Source organism: Parus major, chromosome 2 (genome assembly GCF_001522545.3).
Source record: "Parus major isolate Abel chromosome 2, Parus_major1.1, whole genome shotgun sequence".
NCBI classification, from domain to species: Eukaryota; Metazoa; Chordata; class Aves; order Passeriformes; family Paridae; genus Parus; species Parus major.
Genome location: NC_031769.1, coordinates 24518348 through 24530811, shown reverse-complemented (window position 1 = coordinate 24530811; position 12464 = coordinate 24518348). Strand labels below are relative to the sequence as shown.

Sequence of the window (12464 nt, the reverse complement as noted above, 5' to 3'; positions counted from 1 at the left end):
AAAAAACCCCCACCAAAAAAGTCAAAACAAACCACCAAACAAAAATATACCAAACCAATCTTGGATAAATCCCAACAATTCCAGTAAAAGAAGATAATACATGGAATTATTACTTGATTATTTCTGACATATATATATATATATATATATATATATAAATATATATGTATGCAACTCTCTCTTTTTACATGCTTTTATACAATTTTATTGCTCTTCCAAAATGTCATAAGTAAAACCAGGCTGGCAGAAGGCCAGCTTGGCAGAGCAAGGATCTGCTTTGGAGCTAAGGCAAAAAAAAAGAAAGTATTTTCTACAGAGAAAATTCATGTGGCCTAAGCTCAGCTGGAGTTGAAACTGGCCAAAAATGTGTGGGACAAAAAAAAAAAAAAAAGAAATATACTAATAGCAAAACAGAGTCCAGAAATAACATTGGCTCATTACATGATGAGAATGATCACTTCACAAACAGGGACATAGACAAGGCAGAGATGTTCAACACTTTATTTGCTGTTGTCTTCAACATGGATGATGGGCTAAGGGGGTCACAGTGCCCTGAGCTGGAGAACCATAGGACCTGAGGGAATTGCATGAACCTGCATCAGGAGAGATTTAGGTTAGATAACAGAGAAAGATTCTTCAGGGTGGTTTGGCACTGGATTAGGTTTCTCAGGGAAGTGTCACAGCACCAAGCCTGGCAGAGTTCAAGTAGTATTTGAACAATGTTCTCAGGCTCATGGTGTGTGTGATTCTCAGGGTTTCTCTGTCCCAGGCCAGAAGATGGACTTGGGTGATTGTTGTGAGTCCCATCCAATTCAGGATATTCTGCTATTCTGTGATTTTTCTGTGTCCAGGAGCAGCAGAAGCTGTCTGGTCCACCAGACTGACAACCATGATGTGAAAGAGGCTGATTCCTGGGCACAGCTCTCACTGACTGGGGATGCAGTCCCATGCTACCTGAGCACGGACAGAAAAGCAGGTCTGGTGACAAGTGACCAAGGTCAGCCAGACATGTCCATAGGCATGAGGCAGTTCCGAGATAAGGCTGGGAAGTTAAATCAGGGGGTTGGGGGTCACTGAGGTATAGGCATCCCTACAGCATACCTCATCCAGAGAGATTAAGACCTGAGATGAAGCTTCTTCCAGCTCTTCCTACTGCAATGTTATGCCTGGACCCATATCCTTCATGCTCGTGCATGAGGAAGAAGCTGTCATAGGGAAGAAGTTGCGGAGTATGGTGGTGTACTCAGGAAAATGAGGCTTATGAAAAATGTGCAATTGTTTCAAGGGGTTAGTGAGAACCAAAGCCTGTGGAAGTCATTCTGTTGTCATCTCCTCTGAACTTGAGGTCAGGTGGTTGGTAAGGTGCTGGGGTATCCTACTCATGGCATTGAAACAGCTACTCTCATCAAAACAAAATTGTCTTCTTCCTTGTAAGAGGTAGGTAGTTCATGCTCTTTACAGAAGTTGCTATTACAGATATCATCAGGGTAATACCATTTTTTTCTCAAGGCCCAGGGCTTTGGTGCATGTTTTCTATACTACAGAAAATAGTTCAAATAATAGTTCATATAATTTAATTTTGTAAAGGAATAAGATATAAAATCCATGGATTTTATATAAAATAGAGCTGAGGATGTCAAGTTTTCTGAAAAAATGTTGTTGACTGTTTTGTAAGATCAGTGGATTTTTGTAGATGATCATGAATTTTTTGAGATTCTGTTGAGACTGTTAATTTTACTGAGCTTAATGATGACAGCATGTGAAAAATATATTTACAAAATACATTTGCAAAATAAATAGTTGGAAAGCATTTCAAATTTAATATGTCAGATACTTACGGACTATACCCCGTAAAGATTTTAGTAGCTTGTTTTATTAAGTGACTTTCCTTAGATACAAAATACAGTGGAATAATTACTTTCATAGTTTTCCTTTTAAAGTCTAAAATTTATAAATCCAAATTTCACTTGGACAATATTGTGGTGGTCCTTGTTGCATCAAGAGTGTCTGTAGTTACTCCAAAGCATGCTTTATTTTACTTCTTAATCACAGGAGATGGAATGTCATAGGAATGAAAATGTGAATGCAGCGTGTTTGTTTGTGCAATATTTAATTTAAACATACCCATCAGTACTCTGCAGAGAAGAAGGTCCCCAAGACTTAAAGGACCAAAAATCCCCACTGTAAATCAGCAGGCAGATCACCTGGAGGGAAAATAAAACAACTCTTTCATGCAGTGATCAGAAATGAATGGCAAGGTAGCTATTTTTTAGTTAGAGACCATGGTGGGACAAACAATTATTTGTTTTAGGACCTTGCAATTTATTTTAAAATTGAGTTTCAAAGTTGAATTTTTTAAAAGGTTGATAAAAATGACTGCATGGATTTCTGAAAATGAGTGTTTAAAATTTTCAGCCAAATGTTTGTTTTGCTTTCTGATAGCTCTGGTTCAAACAATGCAAACACACAAATGGTTGTATTTTTTGCTTTAGATTGATTTTGTGCTGTTATGGCTCTTGACATTGAAGCATTAACATTTTGCTTTTTTAACGCTAAAGCAATTAAGCAGTATTCTGACCTGGATTTTAAAGCTTCTATTTGCCAGATATTTTGATTAAATACTTGTTTAGGATCAAAGCCTAGTTGCCCAGAGAGGTAGTGGAATCTCTGTTGTTGGAGATACTTGCAGAATCACAGTTTGGGTCAGGTTGGAAGGGACCACAGCGAGTCATCTGGTCCAACCTTCCTGCTCAAGCAGGGTCATCCCAGAGCACATGGCACAGGATTCTCTCCACATGGTTTTTGAGTGTCTCCCTTGAGGAGGATTCTGCAGCCTCTCAGTCTGCTTCAGTGCTCAGACACCCACAGAGTAAAGAAGTTCTTCCTCATGTTCAGGTGGAACTTTCTGATTAAACAGTACTGGGCCCAGTATTGAACCTTGGGGAACGCCAGTAGTGATGCTGCACCCTGTGCCACTGATTATGGCCCTCTGGGATTTCAATGTTCCCTTACCGGACATCCCGAGTCAGAAATTCATGAGGGGGTATTCGAACCTCATCTGGCCACAGCCCTGAGCAACCTCTTCTGGTTGGACTTTCTTTGCCTGGTGGCTTGACTCCACGAAATCCAGATATCCTTTCTGTTACAAATTAATCTGTAGCTCTGAAACAGGTTCCTTTAAAAAAAAGTCTAAACAGACATAGTAACTCCTAGCTTCTCTGTGTTCTGCTGTGTTTAGTTAAGTGATTTGTGGATAGCTGCCGAACTTCCAACTGCAGGTTTAATGCAAAACTACATTTTTTTTTCATCGTCCATATTTTATTTTAATACTGGACTTAGATGATTAGGAAATGACCCTGTTAGAACTGAACAATAATTTGGAGTGAGTTCTGGTACATAACTGGATACTTTTTGATGGTTAAATCACAAGCTAAAACACTTTAGATTTTTCATGTAGTATGAATGGTTTTTAATGTCTGAATTGGGCAATCTGCCTACATATGAGACTGAGTCAGTGATGTGGTAGATGAATGGGTAATGAGACCTAGCAAGGGAAGAGGAAGAGGACTATTTACTGGGCATAGGAGTTTGTGCACCATAAATGGTTGCAAAAAAAGAAACCAGGGTTATGTGTAAAAAGGCAGTGGTAAAGAGGATACCATGTCTCATGCCATCAATGAATCAGTAGAAGCACAGTAGGCAATCTTCCAGTCAGCTGCCTGCACTGTATAATCCAACATTTTCTGTCAGAAAAGCATCTGGTAGTAGTTGCCAAGTCATATTGACATCAATATACAGTATGATTGTGAAAAGATCAAGTTGTGTGGGTTCTCTTACTGTATCTAAACTAATGTGGTTGTCTGTGTTTTCCAGGTCATAGGAAAAATTAAGTGCACTTCTTTAACTTGGGCTGTTTAGAGAGATGTTTGTACTTAGATGAACTTCTAAGACATGCTTGTGGCCTTTAATGTCTAAAACAGACAAGGGAATGCAAATGGTCTGGATAGAGACCTTATTATATTCCTAATTGGCTTGATGAGGTTTTCACTTTTATTGCTGTGTGTTCCTTTGCCTTTTGTAATGCCAATAATTAAACATTGTATTTAGTCTGAAGATAACCATTCTTTTCACTTCTTGATGTTTGGGCATGTCTTGGTAATGTGCCCTTGCAGCCCAGGAAGCCAAATGTGTCCTGGGCTTCCCCAAAAGCAGCGTGGCCACTAGGGTGAGAGAGGGGATTCTGCCCCTCTGCTCCACTCTGTTCTGCTTTGCCCTGGTGATATCCCACCTGGAACACTGCATCCAGCTCTGGGGTCCCCAGCACAAGAAGGACATGGAGCTGTTGGAACAAGTCCAGAGGAGGAAACCCATGATTAAAGGGATGGAGCACCTCTCTTCTGATGAAAAGTGGAGATAATTGAGCTTGTTCAGCCTGAAGAAGAGGCTTTGGGGTGACCTAATTGCAGCCTTCCAGTGCCTAAAGAGAGCCTACAAGATAGGACAAGGGGGAATGGTTTTAAGCTGAAAGAGAGTAGATTTAGGTTAGGTTTATGGAAGAAATTCTTTACTGTGGGGGTGGCGAGACACTGTAACAGGTAGCCCAGAGAAGTTGTGGATGCCCCACGCCTGGAATTGTTCAAGACCAGGTTGGATGAAGCTTTGAGAAACTTGGGTCTAGTGAAGGGTGTCCCTGCCCATGACAGGGCCATTGAAGCTAGAAGGTCTTTAAGCTCTATTTCAGCCCAAACCATTCTATGATTGTATGTTTCATTTTCTTGAGATGGAATTTTAATTTTGGGCTCCAGCCAAGGAGAGTTTACAGGGGACAGAGCTGGGGGAGCAGGATACATTGTTCCTTCAAGTTGGCTAATGTATGATAATAAATTAAAATAAAATGACAGGGGCATATTCAAAGGAGACTCTGCAGCTTTCATGTGCTAACAATTTGAAGTAAGAATTGTGTGGAGCCTTGCCCCATCAAAACAAAATTGAGACTCATTTTATGCTAGCTAAGTGTCTGCTATCTCTTACCTTGCATCAGGTAAGAATGTGCCTTTTTTTCTCTAAGGCAAGTCTGGCGTCCAGTCAAACATAGCTTTTGGTAAATGATGATTTGTTCCTAATTTCATTCATACAGGCTCAGTGGCTTACTGTGGGGAAATTCTGGAGATGGGATGATAGGGAAAGAGGAAGCAGATGAACATCTGATTTCTCTGCGAATGTCTTTATTTCTCTGGAAAAGCAGTGGTCACTGCCAGAAAGAGACAACCTTTATATCCTCTTGTATGCAAGCAATTCAGGTTGTCTTTTTCCTGCTGGTTGCTTTCTTTGAAGAAAGTCTGGCAGAAAGCAGGGACTTGATAAATGTGATCTCCAGGTGCCTTGAGCTGTGTCGGTAGAAAGCACCCTAGATTGAAGACTTTACATAGAGGGATAGGACCTCACCCTGAACCAACAGACTTTCTCTCCCTCTGCCTTGAGAATTTTTCCTCCTGGAGAATGCTGGCAGACAAGATCCAGCCTGGCTGTGATGGAGCTTGAGACATGAATGAACAATGGGGCTGTCCTGGGGGCCTTGACTTTGCTTGGAGAAAATTCTCATAAGACATTAGGACTTGGAGTTACGAATTTTATGAATTTGAGGTTAACTGGGGTTAGTGTTTCTGTTTGTAAGTTAAATCCAACTTGCTCTTTCACCACTGATTTCCTGGAATCAGTGGGTACTGTGTTTTTAAAGCTGAAACTACAGACTGGGTTGTGAGATAGGAAGAGGTCTGCATTTTCATTTCTGCTCTCTTTGTGAAGCCTTCTTGCTTTAGAATAAGGTATTCTTGTGGATAATACCATCTGCAGGGCTTTTGGGTCAGTGCAGCAGGACACCTGCCCCTTTCATCTCTTTGTAACTGTTTCTTTCTGTGTCTTTATTCTTCATTTACTTGGGCTCTTCCTGACATCTTCCTGGCTCTCAATCGTGCCACTTCACTCTCACTTTTTCCTGCTCCCTTGCCTAAAAGAGGGGATTCCACTCTGGTTGGATTTCCCCAGGTCAGAAGAGCTGCTGTGCCTGCCTGGCATGGACTGAACCAGAGGCTGGAACTCAACATGTGCAGGAGACACAACCTCATCACCCCGAGGAGTCAGCTCCCACCCTTGCTTGTGGCAGTGGAATGGAAGGTGGCTCCCAGTACTGCCTGGCAGGCAGAGGCTGGCTCCAGTGGGGTGACTCCCAGCTTGTTCTGAACACAGGCAAGCACTAAGCTGTGCTGATTTTCTCAACCCCAGGCACCAGCCAGGCTTGGGAATTGGCTTACAGCTCTGCTGCTCACAGAGACAGACAGGAGCTCGTGGTTTTGACTCCTGGTCTTTCTTCCACAGAGCGTGAAGGGAGCAGACCAGCTCCTGGCCCAGCCTGTGGGTAGGGAGTGACTCCTGGGAACCATCTCCATGCTCCCAGGAACTCAACAGCAGACAAAAACTGGCTCTTGGCTTGAGTTGCTGGAAGAGTCATAGAGCAATTAGGAAGGCATATAGTAGCTGGGAACCTCTGGCCTTGAGCTTGTCTTCAGAGGCTTTGCCCTATTCTTTTGGCTGAGACAAAACTCGAATTGCCTCTGTCCTTTGAGACAAGTACTTGCTCAGATCTCATTGCTGTTTTCATTGCTCACAGTGATGCTGTCAGTAGTTGCAGAAACGTATCGTCCTTACTACTGATCGTGTATCAGATAGTTGCTTCTTCACAGAAACTGCTGTGTATTACCAGTCTGCCAAGTGTTTAGTAAACTGTGGCCCAGTTGTGACTACTAAATATGAAGCTCGTGTGATCATACTTGTCATGCTGCCCCCCTCCTTGTAGAAGAGATTTAGGTTTAAGATCCGTATAGTGCTGGTGGTAAGTTGTTTTTCCTGCCTGCTGTGTTTCCCCCCATCCCCTGTCCTGCTTTTCAGTGGTCCATAAGTAACTCCAGAAAAGTGGATCTTGAAATAATGGTATTTTTGTCATTGATTTGTTTGAATGTGGAGAACTCTGGGAAAAATTCAAACACATGAATTATAGTGACACAAAACTTCCATTATTAGCAACTTGAAAAGGTAATGCCTCAGTTTGCCTTAGTCATCTTTTTATAAGTTGTCTTTTAATTTTAATCTTCCTTTGTTTGAATTTGAGACTTGAAATATCTTTCTTTTAATTAAATGCTGTGCATATAAAACTTAACAAATAAAAGTATTATTCAGAAGCTAGTTGAGAGGGTGATGGTTTGGGTAAAAAACAAACATTAGGTTTGCTTTGCAGTATGTTACTAATTTATATGAACAGTATTACTTTCCTGTTATAAAATATCATACTTGTTTATATGTTTGTCTCTATTGTTATTTTATTACTAAATTAATGTTTTTCTTTTCTTCCCAGAGGATGCTAAACAAGTTTTTGGCCAGACCACGATTCATCAGCACATTCCTTTTAACTGGAATTCAGAATTTGTACAGCTGCATTTTGGAAAGGATAGAAAAAGACACCTAACATACGCGGAGTTCACTCAGTTCTTACTGGTGGGTCTAATACAGTATGGTTTGTTAAGAGTAATAAGAGGGATGCTAGAATCCAAGTATTTGCAAGCTTGTGAAATACCATGGTGGTAGCAAAGTTGAAATACATACCAAGTGTAGGCTTTTACAGTCAGAGTGCTGGATGGACTTGTATAGTATGTTGATAAATAAGATATGCTATTGTTAAAACTGCTGATTCAGGCTAGCTGGGGTTTTCTTTCCTTTTTCACCTGTATGCAGAAGGTGATTTTTTTCTGCACTGTTGCGTAGACAGACATGAAATTAAAAGCCTGGACTTCAGTATCTGAAAATCTCCTGTATTTTCAAATCTACAAGTCAAAGAATCTTAAATAACAGTATTGAACATTTTAGACTCAACTTGCCAGACTCCTATTACAAAGTACTTCTGTCTGTAAACAGCATGTTTACCAAACATATATTTAATTCAGAGCTGATATCCAGTAATATTTGTTACAAGCCATTTCCACTCACATTACTTTTTGAATTAAGCTTATCTTAGGGAAAATTTGCTTGTAGCATATAAAGAATAAAATTCCGCTTTTTACAAGGAATTGTTGGCTATTCATACTTCTGGGTACTTTGTTACAGGAAGTAAAATATGATGCTAATAAAAAAATGAGCCAATTATCTGTATTTCAGCAGTACTGTTAAAAATAGGCTTCAGTAGGAAAAGAGGTGAAACACGTGAGTTTCTTGTCTGTATTCCTCCTGAATACTTAATGCCTGTATTAGTATTTACACTAGAGAGTTTCAAAATGGGAACCTGCTTCAAGACTGTAAGGTTTCTTTTTTTCTTGTTTACACAAGTATGTTAGTTCACAGTAGGAGGTGGCATCATTTTGATGAGGAATAATTAAGATAATGCTATTGAGACAAATGTTTCAAATTGACTTCATAGAACAGAGCCTAATTAACTTTGTATGAAGAGGACGTCAGGTATCACATGATTAAATCATATTCCCTTAGGCTTTGTATTGACTATTGTAACTCCTAAGTAGCTAAGACATAAGCCAGTTTTGTGACAGAAACAGGAATCAGAACCTCTTTTCAATGAAAAAGCAAATGTGCTACTTGATTAGGAAAAAATGCCTCTGGCAATGTGTTCTGGTATCTCCTTCCAACTACAGAATAAGCCTCGGAAATGAATTCTGATTTTGGTGGTTTAAAGTCGCAGTTTTAATGAGCTACCAGTCTTTTTTGCCTCATCTGTCTATTTGCTTAGAGATCTGAGAAAAACCTTTAGAAAGACTCAGAGTAAAAATATGACACTTTTCCCACATTGGAAAAAAAAAGAAAAGGGTATGTTAGAGGATTGTAGTGAGAGGTTAAGAGAGGTTAGAGTCATAGATCTAAAAAGAACTTATAATGTTAAGACTGGATATTTGGAATATTTGAATTCTTTCTTTGTGTTCTTTTGTGGTTTTAACTTGAATTAGGAAAAGCAAGCACTGAGGCAGGAGTTTCCTAACTTTGGAGATTAGTCCTAGCTATTAGGCTTTCTCGTCTTGTGGAGGGATGATGCTGTGGGGATAATCGGTTGTGTTGGAAGATGTTGGTGGTCCTAATGAACCAGCCAGCCCTTTTAGTGATGATCCATATAGGTCAGAAACATGGGAGGAAGAGCATAAATCAGGAGAATAAGGATGGCAATTCTGGGTGTCTCTGGAGAGGTGAGATGCATTCAGGAAAAGTTCTAATGCTGCTAATAAAGATACTCTCAGTGCTGGTGCAGGCAGAAGGACTTTCAAATAAATAAATTGTCCTAAGACTGTTGAAGCTGTCTATTATCAGTACAATCTATTAGGATGCTCAGTCAGTCACAGTAGTTGAGTACATCTGTTTACCCACTTTCTAGAACTGTAAATCCTTGAATCACGTACGTTTCCCTGCCGATTCTTGCCTTGCAGCATTGTATTACAGAAGCTGAAGTTTGGGCACAGAAATGGCTCTCAGCACAAAGTGGAGATGGAAATCTTCCTTTAAGCTCTGTAACCTTTAAATGTTCCTTCTCACATTCTGCCTGTGCATGAGTCACTCCTTTTGGTCTGATGTCTAGACCTTGGACCTTAGACAGCAGGAGACCATAGTGGATACCAAATTACCTTTCTGCATTCCTTATGTGTGAATGCACTTTACATTACCCTTAACGTGGACCAGATGGTTCTGTAAGGTGCTTCAGGTACTGCTTTGTAAGTACAATGCAATTTGCAACTTCTAATGGAATAATCTAGCTAGATTCAAATTCCTTTACATTGGGTCCTATTATGTCACATAAACTTGTTCCATGATCATTATCTGTTGCAGCGTTTGGACTAATCATCACTTCTGGCAAAGCTCAAGGTAGTTGGGAAATAACATTAGTATATTTTATCCATGCACAAGATGGATCTCTTGTGGCTTTAAATATTAAGTATTTATATGGGATTCTGAATATTTATATCCTACCAGCACTTTTTCTGTCTACAATAACAGAGATGCCTGAAAGGATAGCCTCCAAACTCCTTGGCTCTAATACAGTTAACAATCTATTTGCATCAAGCTAGAGCTCAAGGTGTGTTGTTTTACCCTGCTCATTTGCTAGCTTAAAATTAGCTCATCTATCTATGCTATATATCCATCATATGTATCTGTTTGGATATGGTCATGTTCCATCATCACTTAAGTGCCAAGTCTGCCTTATGAAGAACAACATCAGCCCCTTTCTCAGCATGTAAAATCTATTCCACACAATTCATTTTAACATATGCTTATATGTGGGTCTGGTAAAACCATTTCTGCATTGTCTGGGAATTTATTTATGCCCAGAATATTAGCTGATGAAGTAGTACTCTCTATAATTGAACCTTGGGATCTACTCCAGTGGCAAAGATTGTGTTGTGTCTGATGACTTGTAGATCCATTGGGATGGAATGCAAACATAAATTTTTATCTAAGTGGAAGGTAAAGAAGCTTTTAATGAGCTGTAAGTGAAAGCTGAGGTAAAATCTCTAGATGAGAAATAATTTCATTAGAATTCTGGTGCCAGCATGCCTGCCATGATGTATGAATTAATTTTTCACAAAGTCTTATGCTACCTGAGGGAATTCTGGACTTCCAGCATCAAGGAAGATGCTTGTTTTCTATGTATATCTAAGTTTACAGAAAGTCTAGTTGGAGAAGGTTCTTTAGGATGTGTAATTTGTATTGCAAAGTAATGAGGATTGTATTTCTTTAAATTTTAGTCTGTCTAGGTAAAATAATATGGGAGTGAAAATAAAACTTTTAACTATAAATAAAATAATAAAATTATTGCAAGTCAGATAGCATCTCTGAAGACTACAGCTTTGCTTTATTGTTTTTCAGTTTATTTTTAGGGTGATACTTTTTATATTAGCTGCATATACACAACATATGTTACAAACATCTCATGAAGAATTTCCTGATAAATTGCCAGTAGCTACTGAACTCATTTTGAAGCACAGTTAGTTATGCTGTGAGTTGTCTCAGCTTTCAGGCATGGAGGCTGAGGGAATGGATAGCCTTTCTTTTGAGGTGAACACTTTAAGGAGTTTCTTGTATTGATATGCACTGTGCAGTGATCAGAAAGGTGATACCTCTGGTTTGTTTGTGACAGACTTTATGTCTGTCTGGAATTCAGTTCTGAGATTCTTTGTTATCATGTGATGGCGTGTTCTTGTGTGCCATACTGCTGCCATCCATGGTCATGGATTGGGAATGTCATGTGACTGAAGATCCCTGTGCTTCTTTCTTCTTGGCATAACTGAAAAATGCGTAGCACTGCTCAAAATAACTGTATCCCAAAAAGTCTCTACCTTTCTGAGGCCGGTCTTCTTTATCTATGTGCAGTATGCATAAACCATTTTGAACTGGAACTTAGTTTCTGAACTAAGGAGGAGGTGTGAATAGGGAGTTTCAGAAGACTGACATCATCTCATTCAGACATTCTCACAGCTTTGTCTTGCTGTCTGTCTACAGCTAAATGGCTCTTTTCTGGCTGACAAGAAGTTGCATAAGTGGAAGCACCAAGACATTGACAATGTGTTTAACCAAGTGGGATAATTCTCTCCAGTGGGTTCCAGTTTACCAAGAAAATTGCAAAGAATCACGTTAGCAATGAGAGGATGGGATGTTATGCCTTGTTCTCAGCTATAGTACTAGCAGCCTTTTTGCAGTTAGCTGGGTGATGACAAGAAACATGCACTAGATGCACCTCTTTAGAGCATGAGCCCTGCTTTGTTGTGTGGCTAAGACATCACTGTCAGTCAGGGTTGCACCAATGGTATAATATCTCTAATACCTCCAAACTCACTGATGGATATACAAAGACGGGAACAGATTGGACTTGTGCAAGTGGTGTCCAGGTTTTTTTACTGCATTTTAGTGCTGGATTCTGCCAATGAAACACTGCCAGCAGTTGCAGTGGTTAAAACAAATTGAATGAGAGAAGGAGAAGAAAGCAATATTCACTGTTTCCCACATAATTCTTTGCTAAAGAGAGTTAATTTTTTCTCTGGTGGTACTTCCATTTAATGACAAGCATTTTTGTTCATTTGTTCATACGTTTCTACCTGCTAGGTGATGAGTATTTAGGATACAAGCTTTATTGTACTTAACTCCTCTGTAGAGCCCTCTGCCTTCCAAGTAGTTGCCTGCCTCAAGCTGACGAAGTCATTTTGAGTTTTTGTGCTCATCTCACCATAAACCTTCCAAAATTGCTTCCTTCCAAATTTCTGTTGAAATTATAGTCTCAATTGGAGTGAAGTAAGAACTTGCATGGCTGCATCCAGCCAGAGTGAGTATTATTGCTGAATTGTAGCACTTCAACATAGGGGTCTGTAATGTAAAGAAAATGTGGCTGAACTGAAATTGTACCACTTCAAATTATAACCCCCACAAGC

General features: G+C 39.7%; 1 protein-coding gene across 4 annotated transcripts in view; it reads left to right on the top strand.

The window, feature by feature from the left end:
- Positions 1-12464, top strand: part of SLC25A13 (solute carrier family 25 member 13) — a 101671-nt gene that overhangs the window by 45321 nt on the left and 43886 nt on the right. For all 4 annotated transcript variants that reach the window (XM_015617546.2, XM_015617545.3, XM_015617543.1 and 1 more), the window contains one exon: positions 7409-7548. In XM_015617546.2, the coding sequence (XP_015473032.1) occupies positions 7409-7548 (140 nt within the window). The remainder of the gene's footprint in view (positions 1-7408; positions 7549-12464) is intronic.